General features: G+C 46.8%; 1 protein-coding gene across 2 annotated transcripts; it reads left to right on the top strand.

Annotated features, from left to right (window-relative positions):
• The first annotated feature begins 1,491 nt into the window (after window positions 1–1,491).
• Window positions 1,492–22,666, top strand: prkcea (protein kinase C, epsilon a). 2 transcript variants are annotated; one of them, XM_076143588.1, is made up of 16 exons: window positions 1,492–1,974; window positions 2,233–2,599; window positions 11,572–11,635; window positions 14,343–14,508; window positions 14,683–14,717; window positions 15,873–15,961; window positions 16,320–16,449; window positions 16,588–16,772; window positions 16,986–17,085; window positions 17,735–17,955; window positions 18,077–18,250; window positions 18,331–18,485; window positions 18,656–18,794; window positions 18,908–19,096; window positions 20,373–20,519; window positions 20,723–22,666. In XM_076143588.1, the coding sequence occupies exons 2-16, from the start codon at window positions 2,255–2,257 to the stop codon at window positions 20,864–20,866; spliced, it is 2,283 nt and encodes a 760-aa protein (XP_075999703.1). In that variant the 5' UTR covers window positions 1,492–1,974; window positions 2,233–2,254; the 3' UTR covers window positions 20,867–22,666. The 2 variants fall into 2 exon arrangements, with proteins under 2 accessions (XP_075999703.1, XP_075999704.1); XM_076143589.1 differs by having other exon boundaries at window positions 16,588–16,730; window positions 20,723–22,656.
• Window positions 22,667–22,709: the final 43 nt, after the last annotated feature.

The raw sequence follows: 22,709 nt of genomic DNA, 5'->3' as shown, positions 1-22,709 counted from the left end.
CGAAATAGTCTAATAACGAGTGAAATAACTGTCTGCTAGACGGTAAGAGAAAAGATGCGCCAACAGCAACTCTTCAATACAGCGTTTTCACGGTTTTAATTCTAATAGCGCCATCCTGTGGTTAGAGAAAATGCAGAATCAGAGTTTCCGAGGAACACTTGAACGCAGCTTTCAAATACGTCACCACCCGTCGTCATCCTCTACGCAATAATCCCCTTCTGCCAGCAGGTGGCGCAGCTGTCCATGTCTGACGTGCAGGCAGACAGGCGGAATCGTAATATTATTGTCAGTGTGCACAATTCACGCAACAGTGAGTCCATGTGCGGGAAACAACACGCACGCACGCACGCACACAGCAACAACAACAACAAGAAGAAACAACGCGATGCTCTACTCTACTCTCGTGTGTGGGTGTGTGTCTATGTGTGTGTTTAGACATCTGAGCCGGGACACACACAGACACATCACAGTCCGTAATCGAGAGTGACCGTTGCTATAGTGACCGGCGTGTCACTCACTGTGTCTGTGACCAATCACCCGACAAACTGACCAAACAACCACGGATCAGGGCGATGACTGGACGTGTCACATGTCTTATGTTTGTGCACAAGGGCTGTGTGTGTGTGTGTGTGTGTGTGTGTGTGTGTGAGGCAGGCAGGCAGGCAGGCAGCCAGACAGACAGACAGACAGACAGACAGACAGACAGACAGATAGGTGTTCCTGAGATAGTTCTGTCGGCCAAACTCCCACACTGAGGTCTTCCTTCTGTCACAGCAACACTCACCCTGCTACCAATACACAGATTACATTCCAGAAGGTTCTTTAGCTGTCAATGTAATTATTACGGTACATTGTTGTCTTATGGTAATCACACACGCACACGCACACACGCACACACGCACGCACGCACACAGACACACACACACACACACACACACACTTTGAAAATGAAGTCATCCACTGACATCCATTGACTTGCTTATATTTATAAAGCCCATTTCTAACTGCTACATTTTCTTTGGACCTTTCTAGATTGACGATGATGCTACTCTTCTGTGTGTTTGTGTGTGTGTGTGTGTGTGTAGGTCGTGTGTGACCATGCATAATGCTTAAACTGGCTGATTAACTATAATGACTGACTAACTATATTGGGTGTCTAGCCATGACAGACACGCACACACGCGCACGCACGCACGGACACACACTCCACGCCCGCGGGTGAATTCCATCCCCCAACACCTCCACCATCTGCACAGGCTCACACACGTTCATGTGCTCAGACACACACACACGCACACGCACGCACACACAAGCACACACACACACACACAAGCACACACAAACGCACCAACGTCCACACATACTGTATACTCTCTCTCTCTCTCTCTCTCTCTCTCTCTCCCTCTCCCTCTCTCTCTCTCTCTCTCTCCCTCTCTCTCTCTCTCTAGCGGCGCGCGGGTGACGCGTTTTGCGCATTTCCTGCAGCTCGCGCTAACTCACAGATTCAGGGGACGGGAAACGGGGGGGCGCGCGCGAGAGAGAGAGGACCGAGAGAGAGAGAGAGACAGAGAGAAAAACGGGAGCACCGTGATGTAATCGGGGTGCTCGCGAAAACGCTGCGTTTGAGGTGCGGAGACGCGTTCGTTACCGAAAGTACGCGCGAATATCCGCCGTGCCGTGAGGTCGAAGCGAGGGGGGATAATCCCGGAGAGGAGCCGAACGAGCCGCGGCGGGGCTGGAAACGGAGCGCGGATCCCGGATGGCTAGGCGCGGCTGCTCGCTCTCTCTCCCACCCTGACCCGGGAGCGACAGGATCGAGGGGTTCAGATGATTCCGACCGGAGCCCGTTAACCCGAATTGCCCTCGCTGTCATTAAGATCCCACCCTGTTTCCGCCGAAACGGGAATCTTGTCTGGGACTGACCATAAACAAACAAGCCAGCCAGCCGAGGGTTGAGCAGCCAACGTCTCTAAGGTGCGAGATTGTTTCACTGCTGCATTTTCACCATATCAGCTGCACTGGTAGTGTACGTGTCTCTATGTGTGTATGTGTTTGTCTCTGTGTGTGTGTGTGTGTGTTGTGATACGGCTATAGGAGCCAGTGGCATTACGGTATGTGGCAGGACTGTGCAGTGACCCCTCGCATTGGAAGGAAACACACTGTAGCGGAGCAGGAACAGGCAGACTAAACACACACACACTCTCCCTCATCTGTGTTTGTCCTCTCACACAGACACACGCAGCGGCCAGGAGTCATGCCTGTTTTCAGTGGCCTGCTGAAGGTTCGAGTGTGTGAGGCGGTAGACCTGAAGCCGACCGCCTGGGCCCTGCGGCACGCCGTGGGGAAAAGCGGCTCCTTCCTGCTGGACCCCTACCTCGCCCTGAACCTGGACCAGACCCGACTGGGCCAAACCGCCACCAGAACCAAGACCAACAGTCCCGCCTGGCACCAGGAGTTTTGCACTGAGGTCCGTGAGGGGAGGAGCCTGGAGCTGTCAGTTTTCCATGATGCACCGATCGGATATGATGACTTTGTTGCCAACTGCACCATCCAGCTGGAGGACCTGCTGCAGAATGGAACCCGGCACTATGAAGACTGGGTATGTGTTTGAATGGGCTTGTTGAATATGTTGATACCTACGTAGCTGTTTATCAGTGACCAGTTTGGGTTGTAACCAGATGGCAACGAACCCTATAAACCACAGATTTGCATGTAGATTTGAATGCAAAACCTTTATGTGCTCATGTCGGTAAACCCACGTTTATAAAAGCCCCCTGGACCAGAGACAGAAGCCCCGGTTGTAGACATATATGGGTGGGTGTTGCGTGTCCCCATAATCCAGGATGTGACAGTTGAAGTACCTACATGAATAAGAGGACATACCTCAGTAATGCAACAGAGAATCTAACAGAACATGATACCGGTACTAGAGTATCAATATCCAAACATATTAAGAGACCAGACCAGTAAGTAGATCGCAGTATGAACTGTTTCTCTCACCCCGAGAGACGAGGCTCGAGTGTTGAGTTCAGATGACGGTGCTGATCACTTGTCGGCCGTCCATAGTATGTCCTTGAAGTCCTGTCATGTATGTGGACACATCGGCACTGCATAGTCAGTGAGCACTTACAGTCCAGGTACATTAATTTGGGATTCAGTGCCTTGCTCATGGCCACCTTTTCATGGATTTCAGGGTCTTGTTTCCCCCTGAAATGTCAATGTATAGATGTGTTTGTGTGTGTGTGTATATGTGTCCCTATACTCTCATAAATCTGATCCGAATCCCTACGGCCATCATCATCACCACCACCATTTTCTATCACTGTCTTTGGCAGGACAGCAGTGTGTTAATTGACTGTGAATTACACTGCTCAAGTCCGATGTGTGTGTGTGTGTGTGTGTGTGTGTGTGTGTGTGTGTGTGTGTGTGTGTGTGTGTGTGTGTGGGTATAGATAGCTTCTAAGACCTTGGCCAGTTGTCCTGTCTGGTCTGGTTTGGTCCTGGCACCTTCTGCACAAACCTGCATTCCTCTGTTCCTTGAGGAGGAGCTTGAAGGTTTTTGCCTTTTCTAACGCCGAGCCTTCTGGCCCGCACATCTATGACGCTGGATCTGTTGGGACGTGTGTTAGATCAGCCTGATTTTGATCTTGGGCCCTTCTCAGTTCTTCACATTCCTCTCATCTTTCCCCATCGTAATTGAGAAAGGGAGCGCATGACGAACTATTTAATGAGGTAGATGTTAAGCGTTATGTCTGTAGTCACCTTGCATTGGGGCCGTCACTAATGCATTATGGGTCTTTGGTCGTCCTCGGTCCTTTCCCTCTTTGCTGTACTTTATATGTCATATGAAGACAATTTCCTGGCTGCAGTTTGCAAGATTGAATCGGACATTTTGCTTCTTTCATGTCCTTCAAATGACTTCTACAGGACATCACTGTGCCAACATTTTAGATTGATCTCTCCCCTCAGTCAGCCTTTGGTTTACGTTTATGCCAGCATGGTATAATGATAAACTCAAGAAGACACACACAAAGGAATACATACACAAATACACAGGAAAAATCATTTAAAACAACATCCTCTGATATCTTAATGTCTCTTCAACCAATGGCTCAAGAATTGGTACGTAGTTTCCTGCATGGACTACAGTGAAGAAGACGAAGTAAAACGTGTGTCAAAATCAGAGGGAGTAACGTATTCACCATTGGCAGTCAATGGGTTAAAACCTTCAATAGGCTTTTCATTGGTATTGGATGATGTGATGTTAGACTGTAATATGTGTACAGTAAATATCTGCACCAATCTGAATGTATGAACACACACACGTACATAAATAGGCACACAGACACGCACATCCTCCCCCAGTGATGCAGACTAAGGTCAGATCATATGGATCACTCTGATGATTGACCACATCCTATTGATCATCCGGCCATCTCGTCGGTTATTGCCTCCCGGTCCTCTGAATGCACCGTCCCCCACCCACACTTCCACACTTCCCCTTCTGTTACTCCATTATACCTCACCGACGTCGCCATATTACCTTTTTTTCACTTTTCTTTCCTGATGTTGGACCGACGCGGCAGCTGTTCTGTTTGAAACGGAGGGATTAGTGCATCTTTTGGTCTTCCACTTCTCTGTTATCCTCTTCACATCTGTCTCTTGTCCTTTCTTCTCAGTAAACCCCTTTACCATTGACCTGCCACAACCCTCCTTTTCCACGAACGTCCTCCCAATCTGGCCTCTCCTCTCCCCTCCCACAAGGTTTCATCTTAGAGGTACCCATGCCAACAGCGACAAGTATCGTTCCATTCCTAACACATCAAATACATAATAAAGTGCGCCTAAAATATGATTACACGCAAGGTCCAGTACCACCGCTTCTGAGCATCTACACTGAAGCCTTGCTCAAGGATGCTTAAGTGGTCGGTGTCAAGGGTGAGTCTAATTCCCGAACCCAGATTATTCATCTTGGTCCAGGGTCTTGAGCCAGTGATTTCATGTCACAAGCCGACCAACAGGCATGACTAATAACAATCACAACAGGTGCAACTAATTGACTACGAGTCAAAAGTAAAGACTAATGCCTGTTATAAAGTCTCAGAGTCTAAACTGATGTAAAGAAAACAAAATGTGCTGGAATAATCTTAGAAATTGTAGATTAAATATTAATAAATCAGTATACAGGATATTGTGGCATAAGCTGTTGCATAGATGTCTTAACCGGAGTCCAACCTCAACCCTTACGCACGTCTGTCGGCCCTTCTGCTGCCTCACCCGTCTCGTCTCATCTCATCATCTTCCTGTCTCTTGTCCCACCACCGTTATCCTCCTCCTCCCAGTTTCCTGTTCTCCTTTGTCCCCCCCTGACACCTCTTCATCCATCCATCCCACGGGTGGGCCAAGCGGCGAGTCTGGCTGGATCCGCTTTGGGCCAGGTTTTCCACCGATGTGTGCTGCCGGTGAAATATTAACCAGGCTTTGATGCTTATTAATTGTCTCGCTCCGTAATTGAGATGCTCTGTGGAGCCCGTCCCCATGGTGACATGACAGCCTCGCCGCCTCGCCTCTCTCACCCACAGAGACGTTACAGAGAAACGGGTGGGCAAGGTGTCGGGGTAGAAGAGAGACAAACTAAGTGGAACGGGGTCTCGGTTGGCGTTTGAAAAGACATCTATTTAGTAAGTAAAAGGGATTAAAGGGGTTAAAAAGCACAAATCTTACATCCATCCATACAAAACGACGTCTTAGACACGCTTTCATCCCTGTATGGATCTTAGTTATCTGCAGTTAACAGCGATTCGTGACTTCTCTCTACATAGAATCTCACATAAAATCCAAATCCTGCTGCAGCGGCTGATTGTTCTTCACACTGTGATGACGTCGTGCGGCATATAGAGAGTGTGAGTCATATGTAATCGAACCCGTGCGTGTGTTTACATACCTGTATAGTGAGTCATTGGCTTGGGGGGGGGGGGACGTAAAAAAAGGATGTGACGCTGGCGGGGACATTTTCAGATCACGACTCTCACTTTTGCCGTTTGACAGACTATGACGTGAAGTAGAGTGGGTAGAAGTCCTCACGCCTGCCAAGGATGGAGAGAATAAACCAAAATAGCACCCGGGATATCAAATCTAATAACTCACAAAAACACAAAAAAAAAGGCTTGGACGTATTCAACAGATTCTATTTTCAAAACTATGTCTTAAGTTCAGACCCGCTCCTTATTTATTGATGGAAAATGTTCCTTCTTTTTGCTTCCTCCGCCATCTGCCACCGTCAAAGACTTATTTACTGGAGTTGGATTAGTGCGAATGTACCCTGCGATGAAGAAGAGCACCACGCAGACAGCAGAAGAACACCCTCTTCCTCTCGCCGTCTCGTGCGGTCATTGTCATTAATTGCGGTAATGACGGTAATTAAAAGCAAAACTGTATGTTGTTGTGTTTTTAATCAGCTCTATAATTACAAGATTTAAAGGGAAAGGACCGGCTGGCTGCGTCTTTGGCCAACAGACGTGTGCACAGCTTTGGTAGGGAACTTTTTCATTTAACTAGGGAGACATGGAGGTGATTTAGTGTTATATAACAGGATAGAATTATTATTTTTAGCCTTCCCCACCTCGATATCCGCTCGTCTGATTGTCAGAGTGACGTCAGCGAATCAGATTGTTGCAGGATTTGCTTTGTGTGTCTTGATTTTTTTTTGTAACGGGACATATTGTTTCTTTGCTCTGGTGTTGATAAAAGGGTTAAATGAAGAGGTGGCAAGATTACCCCTACAGATAATGCCAGAGAGTGTAAAGGAGAGGAAGAGGTGATGAAGAGGCGAGAGAGAGGGAGAGGAGCGGAGGTGTAGAAAGGAGCCGTGTCTACGTGTAAATATAACACACACTCCGTGCGGCTGATAGAGAAGGCGTCCAGGCCGGAGACGCTGCGACTGCACAGTGTGACGTTTCCTCACAGGATGGAGGCCACGTCAGATGTCAGCCAGCCCCACACACACACACACACACACACACACAGATACAGAGGGAGAGGAGCTCGTGCTTACAGCAGCCAGATGTTTGATGAATAGCATCATTTCACAGGACAGAGTGGCATTTCTACTTATTTTGATCCAGATGTTCTTTTATAGTCTGGCTGCTTTACTCGTTTATTGGTAAAGTGCAACCTCTTAGTCCCGCTGGATGCTTGTGACAGCACTACAGCACTACACACACTTAGCTGTGTAATGCTAAAGGCAGGTACTACAGAGTAACCCAAGCTCCAGTGTGCAATGATTTGATTAGTATGACATATTTAAAGATATATTGAAAAGTAAAGACAAAGTGCCGTCCTTGTTAGATGGTGTTTGTGGCTGTTACCATGGTGAACTTGTACTACGGCAGGTATCATAGTAAAAGTGAGATTAAGGTTAGGGTTAGTACTGGACAATGACATGGCAGGCCCCACCCCTCGCTGACCTGCTCATGAAGTAGGGCAGACTGGATTTAAGATGCACTGTCGCCACGGTGACAACACACGCGCGAAGCTAAAGCAGAGTGCTTTGCCCACTGATGCCAAATCAGGTCACTTTTTGGTTTGTGTGTGTGTGTGTGTATGTGTGTGTGTGTGTGCGTGTGCGTGTGTGCGTGTGTGTACCCTGGAGCATGTGAGAACTCTGGGACAGCAGGTGAAACACACACTCTTCTTCCTGTCCGAACGTGAGCAGATTGAGCCAGCGCCGACTCTCCCATCTGCACTTTTGAGTCAATATCAAATGTGTTTTCATTTAGTCAGATCCAGCAGTGACGAGGGTCAGATCTTGCCGAGGTTCCTCAGGCCGTCTGCCAGTCCAGCTGGAGACCAAACTCTGGTCCTGCCTGCCTGCTGTGACGTGTGAGATGTCGGAGAGGACGGGATGATTGGATTGGGAACGTTCTTTCTACTAAATCTAATTCTCCTTCTTTTAGTTCTACGGTGGAGCTATTAGATCATGGGCCTGTCGCTTACTTCAGGGGGTGGGCATCTATACACTGCAGCACCAATCCAGACTCACACACACACACACACACACCTCCTCCACCCCACGGCTTGGCTCCTCTTACATTATTAGCTGTCTGTGATGTTATATTAAAGATGCATGACTCTCACACTGTCGCACTCGGCATGGGTCTTACATGTGTGTGTGCGTGTGCAAGTGTAAGCGTGCGCACATGTTGACACGCATGAGTTCTGGCGTGAAAGAAAGAGTGATAAACACACGCAAAGAAGAAGGAAAAAAAGCACACACGCAATGCGGTCGAGCTCTTTCAGTGGCGAAATTTGTTATTTGACAGATGGATGTGGGAGGCTTGTCACTGAGACTAAATGCTCCTGAGAGAGAGAGAGGGAGAGAGAGGGGAAGAGAGAGAGAGAGAGAGAGGGGGAGAGAGAGAGAGAGAGAGAGAGAGAGAGAGAGAGAGAGAGAGAGGGTTAGAAGCTCCACAGTATTGATATAATGCAAGCTTTGAGTGGCCTGTCTGCTTTGTTGAGTGCTCCTCTGTACTGCTGCATATGGTGTGTGTGTGTGTGTGTGTGTGTGTGTGTGTGTGTGTGTTTCTATTTGTGCTTGTTTTATCAGTTGTGTGTGTGTGAGTGTTTGGTACTGCCTGTGAATGCTTGTGTGTGTGTGTAGAGAACTGGCATAGTCCATATATTTAACACTAACCTTTCCTCCTTTTGCATCCCAAGACACCAGAGGCTCGAAGCTTGTGCACCCATTATTTGAGTGTGTGTGTGTGTGTGTGTGTGTGTGTGTGTGTGTTAGGGTGTTTGTGAAGTTATCCATCTCTGGCTGTATCGGTGTCCTAATTGGACTAACCAGATTAATGAGGTGAACTAGATTCTCCAGCTCTGTCTTAACGCCGGGTGTAGTCGGGGTCGGGAACTTCAGCGCACTTGTGTGTGTGTGTATGTGTGTGTGTCTGTTAAATCCAAGTCACGCACGATTCATTACAGGAGTCAGTAGTAACCACCTGAGCATGATCAAATACTAGACTCACCCAGATCTTCTACTTACTTGCTCACTTTTACACACTGGAAAGAGGAAACAGTCCTGCATGTAAAATGACAAAAGTAAAAACTATTAGCGTCTTAAATGTACTCAAGTATTAAGATTCGATTCCCTACGCAAAATAGAAGCACAAACGTCTCAAAGTACTCGCTCAGGACTGTGCAGTGTGTGAGGAAAAGGAAGGAAAACACTTGTGGGTGTGTTTCTGAGACGTTTTGGCACAAACGCCGGCACAGTCTAATCAATCTTCACAATCCCTTTATCGGTGTTGTGCTTCTGTAATTCCTATCGATCTGGATAGGAGGAACAAGCTCAGCGACACCCCGCGACTCGAACCGCTGATGGTTTGTTCTCGCCGAGCCCAGCCGTGCTTTTAGGCCCCGGCGCTCCACCCCCGGGACGATCACAACGCCGTCCATTTGTCCCTGCTCTTGTTTTAAACGGCTCTGAGTCCATCTTTCTGCTGGAATCCCTCAGAGACAGGCCGTTACGCAACAGCCTCCATTTGGGGATTTGCACGTTATTTTCAAGGGTAGACGTCAAGAATTTACAGGTCACAAATCCCCCCGTGCTGTTAATGTGACACACACACACACTCTTACCTCGTGTCTCTCTCTGTAATTGTACTCTCCAGAGACAGACCCTTTGACATTAATCACTGTAAACACAGCGGCGTACCTTTCACCTGACAGAGTGGGCTTCCGTGTTTTCCTACATGTTTTGCATTCTGGCTCACGTTCATCTGATATCTGCAGTCATTTGAGAGCTTATGGCATCTTGGGTGACTTATTAATATGATCCAGCCTGGAGTCCCGTGCAGATCCTGATAAACTCCCGTCCACGTGATTGTGTGTGTGTTTGCACTGCGGTGCTGCCAGTGGCTGGATGGGGCACATAACACATAGCTGTCTCCTGGGTCGGGAGTGTTTGTGTGTGTGTTTGTGTGTTTGTGTGTGTGTGTGTGAGGGCGGACGTATAGACATTGCTGCATGTTTGTGTGGGATCTTTGTGTCTCATGTGCTCAATAATGCATGGACATGTGTGTGTGTATGTGTGTGTGTATATGTGTGTGTGTGTGTGTGTGTGTGTGTGTGTGTGTGTGTGTGTGTGTGTCTGACTGTTGCATAAGAGGATCTGCTGCTGTCCCAGAGCTTAACTAAGGATTTAAAGCTCTTTCTCTCTCTCACTCTCTCTCTGTTCTCTCTCTCTCTCTCTCTCTCTCTCACCCTTTCTCTCTCTCCTGTGTTCCTCTGCCTCTCTATCACCCCCCCAACCCCCACCCCCTCACTCTAATCTTTGTAACTGCATGTATATCACAGGACAATGATGTCATTATTTGTTTGAACAAGTTTGCCTGTGTGTGTGTGTATGCGTGTGTGTATGGACTGTTTATGTCCTCTTATCTTCCTGCTGTTTGAGTATGGAAATGTAGTTTTGCTCAGTATATATAAATGATATGAAGCATCCAGAATGAAACTAACAATTAGTATTAAAGGTGTTGTTGACAGTCTAAAGATGAGTCATAATAAACACACAGGGTTAAGTTAGTCACTATATCCAGTAGCTACACGTCTTTGCCTCTTCCTCACCGTCTTATTTTATCCTTTGGCTGGTCTGTGCGTCCCTGTGTGTATCACAGAGGTTATTAATCCCTCTGGTCTTTTCGCAGCGTGTCGGCCAACTGTCCGTCACAGGAAGCGTCGGGGCTCGCTCTCGCCTTTCTAAAAATAAAGCCGCTCGGATGAGAGACTCCACAAGCATCACTTTGTCCCACATGAAAAATGCAAAATGTTTGGCCACAGACTCTGCAAAAGCACTCAAGCAGCTTGCTAATGAACTGGATTTGTGTCTCTTGAGGGAGGATTTGAATATCGTAGTAGTTTATGTGATTTTTTTTGTTTTGACGTGTTGCGCAACCTTCCATGTTATCGGTTCACTGGTTATTGATAATACTTTGTGTCGTACTTTACTATTAGTATTTGTAGGGATATTCTCCTCTCTAGGTCAGTGCAGCAGCAGGATGGGGGTGTCGATGAGTTTGTTGCTCAAGGGCACTTCGGCGAGACTTCCTGTTAAGTGTTAATGTAAGCTTTTTTTTATTTTTAAAGGACATTTGGTGAAATCAGATCAGAAGCTTCTTTCCCCCAGACAGAGAATCTAACTGCTTTTGTTCCTAAACGACAGTGGAGTGGCTGATTGGGGGCAGCGGGTTGTTGGCTCCATCCATCAGTCACAGCACGGTGGATGAATACATTGATGAGTCCAGTAATAGTTCAATAAAGCGGCTGCGTTGGTTGTATTGATTTAATCCTGTTCCAATTTTTCATTAGTGGTGCGTAAACACACACACTCCGGGAACGCGTTTATGCACTTATTGCTGAGTCGGAACTTTGTGTCAGTGTGTTTGGTTGTGTAGGATGGAACCCCTCCGAGCTGCAACCACAACTCAGCTGTGTTATTGTCTTCCGTTGATTGACTCTCTCCCCCCCCCCGCCCCTCTCTCTCTCTCTCTCTCTCTTTCTTTACCTGTACAGATCGATTTGGAACCAGAGGGGAAGGTGTACGTCGTCATTGATCTTTCGGGATCCTCAACGGAGGGTAAGACCTGCAGCACACACACCTAGGATGACACAGAGGCACGTCACACTCGCGCATACACACTGACAGCGACGACGACACTGAGCATGAGCCTCCCGACAAAGTTCCTTATAAAATTCATATAACGTTCCTTCCTTCTCCTCCCTTCTTTATTAGTATTGATTACCCTTGTGTTGATTTGTTTGTGGCCATCTTGTAAGTTTCAGCTCTGTTTTTAGTTTTAGTTGTGTTAGGTGAAAGAAGGGAGAGCGGTAAGCTAAGGAAAGTGATACATTAAAGGTTGCTGAATGGCACGACGGTAGAAGGAGTAGGAAAAAGCCTTTTGTCTGAGGAGAACAAGAGAAAGAAATGTGACCAGGCACACACACAAACACACACACACACACACAGGCACACACACTGGAGAAACAACCAGGGGTGAGAGGCCAGAGTCCCATGAAAAAGCTCTGTCTGGGACTAAATCAGGAGGCAGTTTTGCGCCAGTTAAGTACACAAATGACAAAATCAAAACGCTCCAAAAATGACATAATGCTGCTTTAAATACAGGACTGTTGCTAATATGGAGGCGGTCCAACACTGTGGTATTACTGCTTTGACCTAAGTATAGCATCTTGGTACTTTTTCCACCAGTTAGTCACTGCGCACACACACACACACACACACACACACACACACACACACACACACACACACACACACACACGCACACACACACACACAGACTGATGAAAGTGATTTAACCTGCACCTGTGTATATTCACACCTGGCTATTAATAGGTGCCGCTCTGTGCCTTGCAGTGGCAGTCTGCAGATGAATACGCATGTGTGTGTGTGTGTGTGTGTGTGTCTGTCTGCGTCTGATGCTATACTTAAATTAAAGCGCTAATACCACAGCTACAGCAAACTAACAAGAGAGAGGAGGTGAAGGTGATAAAGCGAGCATAGCGAGAGAGAGAGAGAGAGAGAGAGTGCAGACGGCTATAGAGTGAGGAGAGAACAAGTCAGCTCCTAAAATAGTAGGTGAGATAGAGCCATGGATTACACACACACACACACACACACACACACACAGCCGATTCCGTCTTCCTTGTCTTGCCCTCCTCAGTGATGATTGGACACTCTGGTGACCTCACAGCCCACTCTCCGCCCACTCCTGAACTTCTTCCCATAGTTCATCTAGTTTGAGTGCTGGACATGTTAATATATGCTGATGTATGCGGCAAGCGCCCGTACGCCTGCAGGGGTTTGGTTTAAATGGAAGTGGAGAGGAGGAAGGAGGAGAGGTGGAAACACGGAGAGGATTTAGGGATTGAAAAGGAGAGAGAGAGAGAGGGTGAGAACAAGAAGAAGAAGTGTTGGTATTTTTAGCAGATTTTTTTTGCTGGTGCAATCTGTTATCTGCAGCGACAGGAGCTCCAAGAACTCTTCATCTCTCCTCCTCTCCTATCCTCTCCTCTCCTCTCCTCCTCCTCTCTAGCCTAATCTGACCATCTGCAGTCTCTTTCCTCATTTCCTGCTCTTTCTTCATCATCTTCCGGGTTCTTTAAGTCTCTTCTTCATGTTTGCATCTTTTCAATCATAGAAACAAAGATCCAGCCTCATGGTATTACACTAATCAGTAAAGTTTGAGCCACCTTCAAACTAGTGTCTGTAGGTCCGGTCCCCTGCTTTGCTCTCTGTAAAGCCACACTGTTTGTGTGTGTGTGTGTGTGTGTACATCCATATTTAGCCAACAGCCATGTCCCACTTGCTCATTTCGGTCCAGAGTCTCCACAACGTTTGCTCCTACCTGCTGTTCCATCCCATAACACCTCCATGCCAGCATGCCTCTGTATGTGTGTGTGTGTGTGTGTGTGTGTGTGTGTGTGTGTGTGTGTGTGTGTGTGTGTGTGTGTGTGTGTGTGTGTGTGTGTGTGTGTGTCTGTCTGTCTGTCCGAGTCCGTGTATTTGTCCTTGACAGATGGATGATGTATTATGTAAAACAAAGTGATTCCAGTAATGGCCTGTTTAGCTCTTTTAACCCCCTTCCCCACCTCCTCCTCCTCCTCCTCCTCCTCCTCACACACGCACACACACACACACATGTACTCACACACACACGCTCCCTCTAGACAGCCTGTCTGTAATCGAACTCTGGAGAGGCTCAGCAGTAACCACAGCTATAACGCACCCAAGAGAGAGAGAGAGAGAGAAAGAGAGAGAGAGAGAGTGAAAGAGACAAAGTAGGACAGGAGTGCAGAGGGAAGGGGTGTGTGGGAGTGAAAGTGGAGGTGGTTCTTTTGTCTTAAGGTTACTCTCAGAAAGCGTTTATCTTTCCGGCAAGATGCGGCAGAGAGGAAGGGGAAGGCTGCTTGGATGCTGCTTGCTGAGGAGGAGTATTTTAATATGGTGTCCTTCGTTTATGTGCCCACACATGGAAGTATAAATAGCTCAGGCACAAATAGGCCTCTGGTAGGTGAGAGGTGTTTGCGAGGAAGAGGGAGGGAGGAAAAAAGGAAGAGGAGAGCCGCAGGACCATTAAGTCGAAGCCAACAACTCGAGATGCAAATGATCCTTTTGTCACCGCAGGGACAGAGAAAATGAAATCCATACCAACAAGCATAACAACAAAAGTTCAAAAATGGTGTTAACACTTGCATATATCAGCCGTTAATATTGAAATGAGCAACCTGCTTCTTTTGTTTATGTGTGTGTGTGCATCCCACAGCCTCAGGGACCAGCGACAATGAGGAGAGAGTGTTTCGCGAGCGGATCGGTCCTCGCCGGCGACAGGGGGCGGTCCGAAGACGGGTCCATCAAGTCAACGGACACAAGTTCATGGCCACCTACCTGAGGCAGCCCACATACTGCTCACATTGCAGAGATTTTATCTGGTAGGAAACATACACACTCCGAACACAAACACAACAGTGTGACGTAAACTTCCTAACTGCCGTCTAACGTTTCATTAAGTCAGTCTGGTTGAATGGCTTTTTCTTTCTTTCCTCCTGTGTGTGTGTGTGTTTGTGTGTGTGTGTGTGTGTGTGTGTGTGTGTGTGATCTGATAGGGGGGTGCTGGGAAAGCAGGGATACCAGTGTCAGGGTGAGTACCGCTGTGTGGTGGAGTCAAATTTCCCAAGTAACATAGCACATCTATATTGTTATCAGCACTATAACACAAGAGGGATTGTGGTCCATTGTGCTGAACGGCAGCTGTGATTTGTGTGCAGGATCCTATAAGCCTGAGCCATACGAGTACGATGTCAACAAACCTATATAAGATTGCAAACGCTTTAACACTAGATACAGATCATTTAAAATCACATTCCTCCTAAGGTTTGATTCCATGTAAAGAGATTGGAAGCCTTTTCTATCAAAGGAGCTATACTCCCTTAAAGGTTGAACATTTTGTTGTTTAATTCTGTATATTTCACATTACGCAAGAGTAAGAGTTAAGAGAGTTACATAGATCTATTTAAGTCTCGGAACAAGCCTTCAATTCAATTCAATTCAATTCACGTGTCTTTATGTAGCACCAAATCACAACAAACGTTATCTCGAGGCACTTCACATACAGAGCACTTGAAGTCCAACATTCCCCCCACGAGCAATCACTTGGCAACAGTGGCGAGGAAAAACTCCCCTTTAACGGGGAAGAAACCTCAGGGGGAACCGGCCTCTAGGTGGGCGGCCATCTGCCTTGACCGGTTGGGTAGAGAGAGAGAGAGAGACACACACACACACGGAGAGGCACAGCAACAACAAAGATAGTACAAATGTAAATATGACGAATGATATCAATACTAATAGCAGACCAGGGTAGCGCTTATACCGACATACAGCACAGGGTTTTTTTTTTTAACCTTTAACATGACAAGGGGAAACTTCGAGAAGGGAAAAAACATCAAAGTATGGGGTGTGTGGATGGAGTGGCGGCAAAGTTTTCCGCCCACCATAAGTTCCCTAACACGTACTTTGCCATGCTCGTGGTTAGATAGAATAGAATAGAATAGAATAGAGAGAAGTTAATTGTCCATATGGTGACAAAAATCCACAAAACAACATCACATCTGAGACGTGACAGAAACACACACACCGCAAAAACAACAGGTTGGCGAAGAGAGTCCAGACAGGATAATTGTATCGGTAACGCTTGACAAAGTGGTATTTATTACTTTATTTGATATTTGCTGTTAGGAGCAAACTTGATTTACTGTCAGTACAGGTGAGTTGTTGATGTTTAATCCTGTGTGTGCAGTGTGTACGTGTGTGGTCCACAAGCGTTGCCATGAGCTCATCATCACCAAGTGTGCTGGTATGAAGAAGCAGGAGGACACACCAGAGGAGGTATACACACACACTTTTCGGTCTTTGCATGTCTGGGTTAAAGCCATAAAGCCATTCGACCATTTGAACAAGTTTCAGTTTTGTCGGCGTGAAACATAGAACTGCAGATTTTGACTTCTAGATAAAAACTGCATTTCCAAAACAATGACAATTGAAACTATAAAGCGATTCTTTGTATTTAAAGATAATACTTGCTTAGACGGGAGTGTGCCTTTAAGGCTTCCGTCCATGTGTACATTGTGTACTTACACCTCCTCTTGAGTCTCACACAGTGTTCCTTGCAGACATATACATTATTCCTCACCGACTGTGACAGTGATCGCTGTGTGTGTACGTGTGTGTATGTCGCCCCCTGTAGGTGGGTTCACAGCGGTTCAGTGTTAACATGCCCCACAAGTTCAGTATCCATAACTATAAGGTCCCCACCTTCTGTGACCATTGTGGCTCTTTGCTGTGGGGGCTCATGAGGCAGGGCCTGCAGTGCAAAGGTGAGTGTGTGTGTGTGTGTTCTACTGTTCCAACGAATCAAAACCAGTTAAATAAAAAGCAAAACACACATTCAGAGGATAATATACATGCTTTGGGTAACATAATCGTGTTTTTGTGTGTTTTTTGTCATCATACAGTGTGTAAGATGAATGTGCACAGGCGGTGTGAGACTAATGTAGCACCTAACTGTGGCGTGGATGCCAGAGGTATCGCCAAGGTCCTGGCTGACCTGGGAGTCACGCCGGACAAGATCTCCAACACGGCACAGCGCAAGAGGAAGGTCGGCACCTCTGCTCACTTGACTCCCAAATGTGCAACACAAGTAAAAGGACAACGCCATTTTGCATTGCAACTTTCACATTATAAAGTCAGAATTATCTAATATCCCTATAAGGATAAGAAGTCGCATGAGTAATGAGTCGCACTGTGAACTTGCTCATCAAATCCATGTGATCGTTAATGATGATTTGTTAAAAATGTTGTGTGTGTCTCTCTCTCTCTCTCTCCCCTCCTCTCTCTCTCTCCCTCCCTCCAGTTGACTCCAGGGCAGGACCCTCCTCAGTCTCCTCCTGAACTCTCTCAGCCTCAGGACAGCAACTGCCGGCCAGCTGTCCCCACCTCCCCTTCACAGCAGGGTAACACACTGATAACATAACACGTAGACACACACACACACACACACATTCTGCACGTCCACGCAGTAACTGGGTTACAGTCAGCATTCTGCACGAACAGGAATTCAAAATGATTTATGAAGGAGAAAGCTGCTGTATATAATAACGTTAAAAATATAATGTCGTGTCCAGGTGTACACGTAACGAGTTTCTCTTCCACGTGCAAGATGGAGACAGAGGGACCATCATTAGAGCAGAATATCATTAACTTGCACCTTTGTGTCACTGTATCATTGTCAAGTCTTACAGAAAAGCAATGTAGGTATAAAATTGAATTTAGAGTTATCTAAGCAATGTATCCCACCACCCACCACCATTTGGTTGTCTCAGTTAGTCATTCTCTCACGTTACACTGGCGGAGGACTAAAAGTTCTGTTTCTCTGTATGCAAGAACTCCTGTTTTGATTTTATGGAGCCAAATGATGAGGACAGCAGCAGCAGCGATGCTGTTTTGTGTCCCTGGACACAGAGAACTGAGTCACTGCAGGTTTTCAAAGAGCTCCAACGCCGAAGTTTACTTTTCACCAAACAACCCGGGGAAATTAGTTCAAAGTCATGAGTAACGTCTCTAAAATGCTCTCCTACTGGACTTCTCTCTCGACCCAATCAGACTTGGCGGAGTTAGATCGCCTGCAGAACTCTCTGTCGCTGGACCAGCAGGGACCCCAGCACAACACCTCCTCTTCCTCTGCCTCCTCCACCTCCTCTTCTTCCTCCACCTCTTCCTCATCCACCTCCTCCTCGGCCAGCAGGGAGAACGGACAGAACCTGCGGAGGAGCATCAAGGACTTCAACTTCATCAAGGTCCTCGGCAAGGGCAGCTTCGGCAAGGTAGGGTGTGACCGCGAAGAGGAGGGAAGAGAGAGGAATGGAGGGATATTTGATTATTGCTCTGCTCCCTTTGTCTCCTCTTCTCACTCTTTCCTTTCCTTTCCTCCCTCCCTCTATCCAGGTGATGCTGGCAGAGCTGAAGGGCACCGAGGAGGTTTACGCCATCAAAGTGCTGAAGAAGGACGTGATCCTGCAGGACGACGACGTGGACTGCACCATGACTGAAAAACGGATCCTGGCTCTGGCCCGCCGACACCCCTACCTCACCCAGCTGTACTGCTGCTTCCAGACACGGGTAAGGCCCCCCTACGCAAACACACGCCACTCAACCTTCCACCTCGCTCTTCTTCCTCTCACCCGTGTCTCTTTGTCCAGGACCGATTGTTTTTCGTAATGGAGTACGTGAACGGAGGAGACCTAATGTTCCAGATCCAGCGCTCCAGGAAGTTTGACGAGTCTCGATCCCGTTTCTACGCTGCTGAAGTCACCTCGGCCCTCATGTTCCTACACCGCAACGGGGTTATCTACAGGTACACCCAAATCATGTATTTTGGTCCTTTTTCCATGTGTTAGAATAGCCAATGTAGACAATGTAGCTGCTGGCGATTCTTTCCAGATCCGTGATGAGTAATGCACCGGATGAACAGTCACATAACAACAACAATGCCAATGCTCCTTGTTTGTCTCTTAACTCTCTCAGGGATTTGAAGCTGGATAACATCCTGTTGGATGCCGAGGGTCACTGCAAGCTGGCGGACTTTGGCATGTGCAAAGAGGGCATCATGAATGGAGTGACCACCACCACCTTCTGTGGCACGCCCGACTACATCGCTCCTGAGGTCAGATACTTTGAAATATCTTCACAACAAGAGCGCCTTCTTCTTCATCAGCGACCTCAGAGTGTGAGTGTCAATTCTCTGTGTTTGAACCTTGTTGTGTTTGCGGTACTTAGATCCTGCAGGAGCTGGAGTACGGGGCCTCGGTGGACTGGTGGGCTCTGGGAGTGCTGATGTACGAGATGATGGCCGGGCAGCCTCCGTTTGAAGCGGATAACGAAGACGACTTGTTTGAGTCCATTCTCCATGACGACGTCCTGTACCCGGTGTGGCTCAGCAAAGAGGCGGTGTCTATCCTCAGAGCGGTACGTAAACGTCTCCGTCGCTACACACACCCGCGCCTCCGCCATCTCTCCCTTTGATTACTTTAAGCTGAAGAGCCACTAAATTATCTTCCAAGATTGCATCTCATCATGGTAGTCAGCGGTTCTGGCGCTGGTGTTTAAAATCTATGTGGCCAAATGAAGGAGAACAATTACATTTTGCCACAATTTAATTGGACTAGCTTTTATCCTAAGTAGCGAATGCATGGAAATTAGTTTTCTAATTGACTCAACACAATGTTCTCCTGCATTTCCTGTTAGGACGTCTTACTGCCAAATCAGCAAAAACAATTCTTCTCAAGCAGGGTCTGTGGCTTATTGTGCATTTATCATACGAAAGCCTGTAGTGTTCCTATACATGGGTTAGAGGATGAGTGATGATTCTTAAGTGTCACTTTACTGTCAAGGGCATTAACTGCAACCGCAATTATAGTCGTGAGTGTTCTTCAGTATAGATGGGCCACTTCTCGGGTCGGCCTGGCAAACGGCATTTGTCACTCGCCGCACGATGAGACAAGGTTACTTTACTTGAAACGTTTACTCAGAAAACACAAAATTGCGAAGTCAATTAAACGCTTCAACTGTACGTTTGTCGAAAAACTGTGTTGCTGTCAGTACATTGTCTCTTACAACAACATCAGGCTCTGAAGCTCCTTCAAACAAGACGGATGCCATCAAACAATGATGTCATCTTATAATCCGATGTCATCTAATTATCTAAATTTGCTTCCTTTTTTGCCACTTTCCACCTTTATTTTGCATAAATAAGTCATTTATCCCTTTTAAATCGTGTCATTTTAACTCATACATAGGTTATAAACGTTGCTGTGGACAGATTTCCATTCCATTTCATTTTGTTCATTTGTCCACTGAGCCGCACATTGAAATGAATCCTCAGTGCACTTAACAGAGCGGTGTCGGTGTAAACGTTACAAGTCATTCAAAGAGTTTAAGGTAATAACAATGTGATAATAAAACCACAATAGACCACAAAGAGCTCTCACAGCGCTGAGCCGACCACAAAATAAAAGCGACTCAGTAAATAACATCACGGCTGTGCTGACCTGTGCCACTGCAGAGCCATTACAGCGCCCAGCTCTATTATTAGAGATAAAATGCTTTTCCGCTCAACCCTCATCTGTCCTCATCGTTGTGTTGACAGAAACCCGGCTAATTGTGCTCAGACAAAAAGCATTTCTCATCCAAATGTGTGTGTGTGTGTGTGTGTGTGTGTGTCTGTGTGTGTGTGTGTGTGCAGTTTATGACCAAAAACCCGGCCAAGCGTCTGGGCTGCGTGGTGAGCCAGGGTTGTGAGGAGGCCATCAAGACTCACGCTTTCTTCAGAGAGATCGACTGGGTCCTGCTGGAGCAGAGGAAAGTCAAGCCGCCATTTAAACCACGGATTGTAAGCACAAACGCACACTACTACACACAATAAAGTGTATAGGTTTTAAAGTGCGAAGAGAGAAGCAAACGCAGCAACTCTTAGTGGTCAGAAGGTGTCGCTCTTATATTATTTTGAGTTGCTTCCTCTTTTCCTTCCTGACATGCCTCCCTTCTGTCTTTCTCTGTGTGTGTGTGTTTGTCTGTGTGTGTGTGGCCCCCCAGAAAACAAAGCGAGACGTGAATAACTTTGACCAAGACTTCACCAAGGAGGATCCCGTGTTGACTCCAACAGACGAGGCCATCATACGACAGATCAACCAGGAGGAGTTCAAAGATTTCTCCTACTGCGCCCCCGAGGAGACCTAACACACACGCACACACACACACACACACTCAACAACACTCAACAACACTAAACATAGCACGCAAGCACACCAATCCACTCGCCATCATGTATGCACACTTGCCGAAACACACACACAAAGTACCATAAATCCCTTTACAAAACAAACAAACAAACACACACACAGACACGCACACACACACACACAGTCACTCCTTTACTTTGAAAATATTTGTCGTCGTTACTTTTGGAATATTTTTTACTTGCATTGTGTCGTTATTGTTGCCTGAGTTTTTAATAATGAATATAAATATGAATATAAACATGAATATGAACACACACTCCTGCGCACACACATGTACACCGGGATGTACAACAACACACTCACACGCTTACAACCAACCGCATTCATTCCGACTGACACAAACTGACACGAGCACACTGTACACGCTCTGACAACCAAACATTCACACACACACACAACTACACACCTACACACACACGTTCCTCTCCCCAGCACCTGTGCACATGTGGACTGTAGTTGCTGGGCGCAGAGGACTGTACATAGCCTGTGTTGAGTGGCTGTATCGTGTTGGTTTTGTCTGCTAGTAAAGGAGAGTGTTGGCGCATGGACAAGCACCCTATCTGTGTTAAACTCTACTTATCGTGGACCAGTTAGGGCCAAATACCCTTTGTGCAATACCCTGACTATCTATATATTATGTTTTTTGTTTGTTACGTTGTTGTTTTTTTTCCTCCTCGAAAAATGTGTTGCATCGGATTGTATGTATGTGTATGTCATGACTGAATCCCCTCCTCCGACGCTCGCTCGCTCTCATTGTCCGACACACACACACGCACGCTCACTCTCTCTCCCTCTATCTCTCTCTCTCGCCCTCTGTGTGTGTGTGTGTGTAATGTGAATGCCCCGGGTGAAGATACAGGCTATTGAACTAATTATCTGGAATGTTACAGGTGGCCTGAGAAATCTTCCCCCTCGCGCTTTTTTCATCCCCGATTTTTGGCCCATCTGCTGGTTTACGGGGCCCAGGCGGGGCGCGCTGGCCCATGTGGGGGCGTGTTGTCGTGAATGTACACTGTCGCCGTGTGTGAATGCACGATTTGTATTTTTCATGTTGTATTGTTTTTTTCTTCCTGTAGTTACAATCAGTGTTTTTGACCCCAGCAGCCATTTCACTCCACCACGCCAAAACATCCTGCTTCTATGACTTTTTTTCAAGAATGCTTTTATTTCTTATTGCTCTCTCTCCTTTTTTAATTATTATTATTATTATTATTATTATTATTATTATTATTATTATTGTTATTATTGTAAAGTGTATCTGGAGGAAACCTTTGTGTACAATACTATAACTGTACTATTGTAGATCTGTTACAGCCGGGGTGAAAAGAAAGGTGGGGAAACCAGCAGCTGAAGTACCTCTTGCTTCACACACACACACACACACACACGCAACAGTACACCCAGGCTCCTAGACTCACACCTAGACTCACACCTAGACTCTCTGCTTCGGTGTCTCTTTTCTCTCTTTCTCACACACACACACACACACACACACATAGAAAGGCTGTTGTACAGTTACGTGAAGGCAAACCGGTTGCTCTGTATGCAGTGCGATCGGTGTGTTGTGAAGCTTTGTGCACCCATGGGGAGGGGGGGGGGGTTAGAGCTGTTCCTGGTCACACTATCTTACTGTGCCAAATGTAGTGTAACAGCCGGGCTAGTCCTGTCTGCTCCGATTCCAATAAAACACTGAGCTGTCTACATCACCCGCACGCTCCTCTGCCTCTTCTTTCTCGCTTACTTTCGGTGTTTTGAAGGTGGACCTGTCTGCATTTTGACGT

The sequence above is a fragment of the Genypterus blacodes genome, unplaced genomic scaffold (genome assembly GCF_046128005.1).
Source record: "Genypterus blacodes isolate CSIRO-AG114 ecotype Tasmania unplaced genomic scaffold, CSIRO-AGI_Gbla_v1 ptg000026l_1, whole genome shotgun sequence".
Classification (NCBI taxonomy): Eukaryota; Metazoa; Chordata; class Actinopteri; order Ophidiiformes; family Ophidiidae; genus Genypterus; species Genypterus blacodes.
The sequence above is the reverse complement of the archived record's forward strand: the minus strand, read 5'-3'. Positions and strand labels throughout refer to the sequence as shown.

Coding starts and splice junctions, on each gene's coding strand:
- prkcea (XM_076143588.1), top strand. CDS start 2,255: ATGCCTGTTTTCAGTGGCCTGCTGAAGGTTCGAGTGTGTGAGGCGGTA. Junction 2,600..11,571: donor CCCGGCACTATGAAGACTGG/GTATGTGTTTGA, acceptor TTACCTGTACAG/ATCGATTTGGAACCAGAGGG. Junction 14,509..14,682: donor CATTGCAGAGATTTTATCTG/GTAGGAAACATA, acceptor GTGATCTGATAG/GGGGGTGCTGGGAAAGCAGG.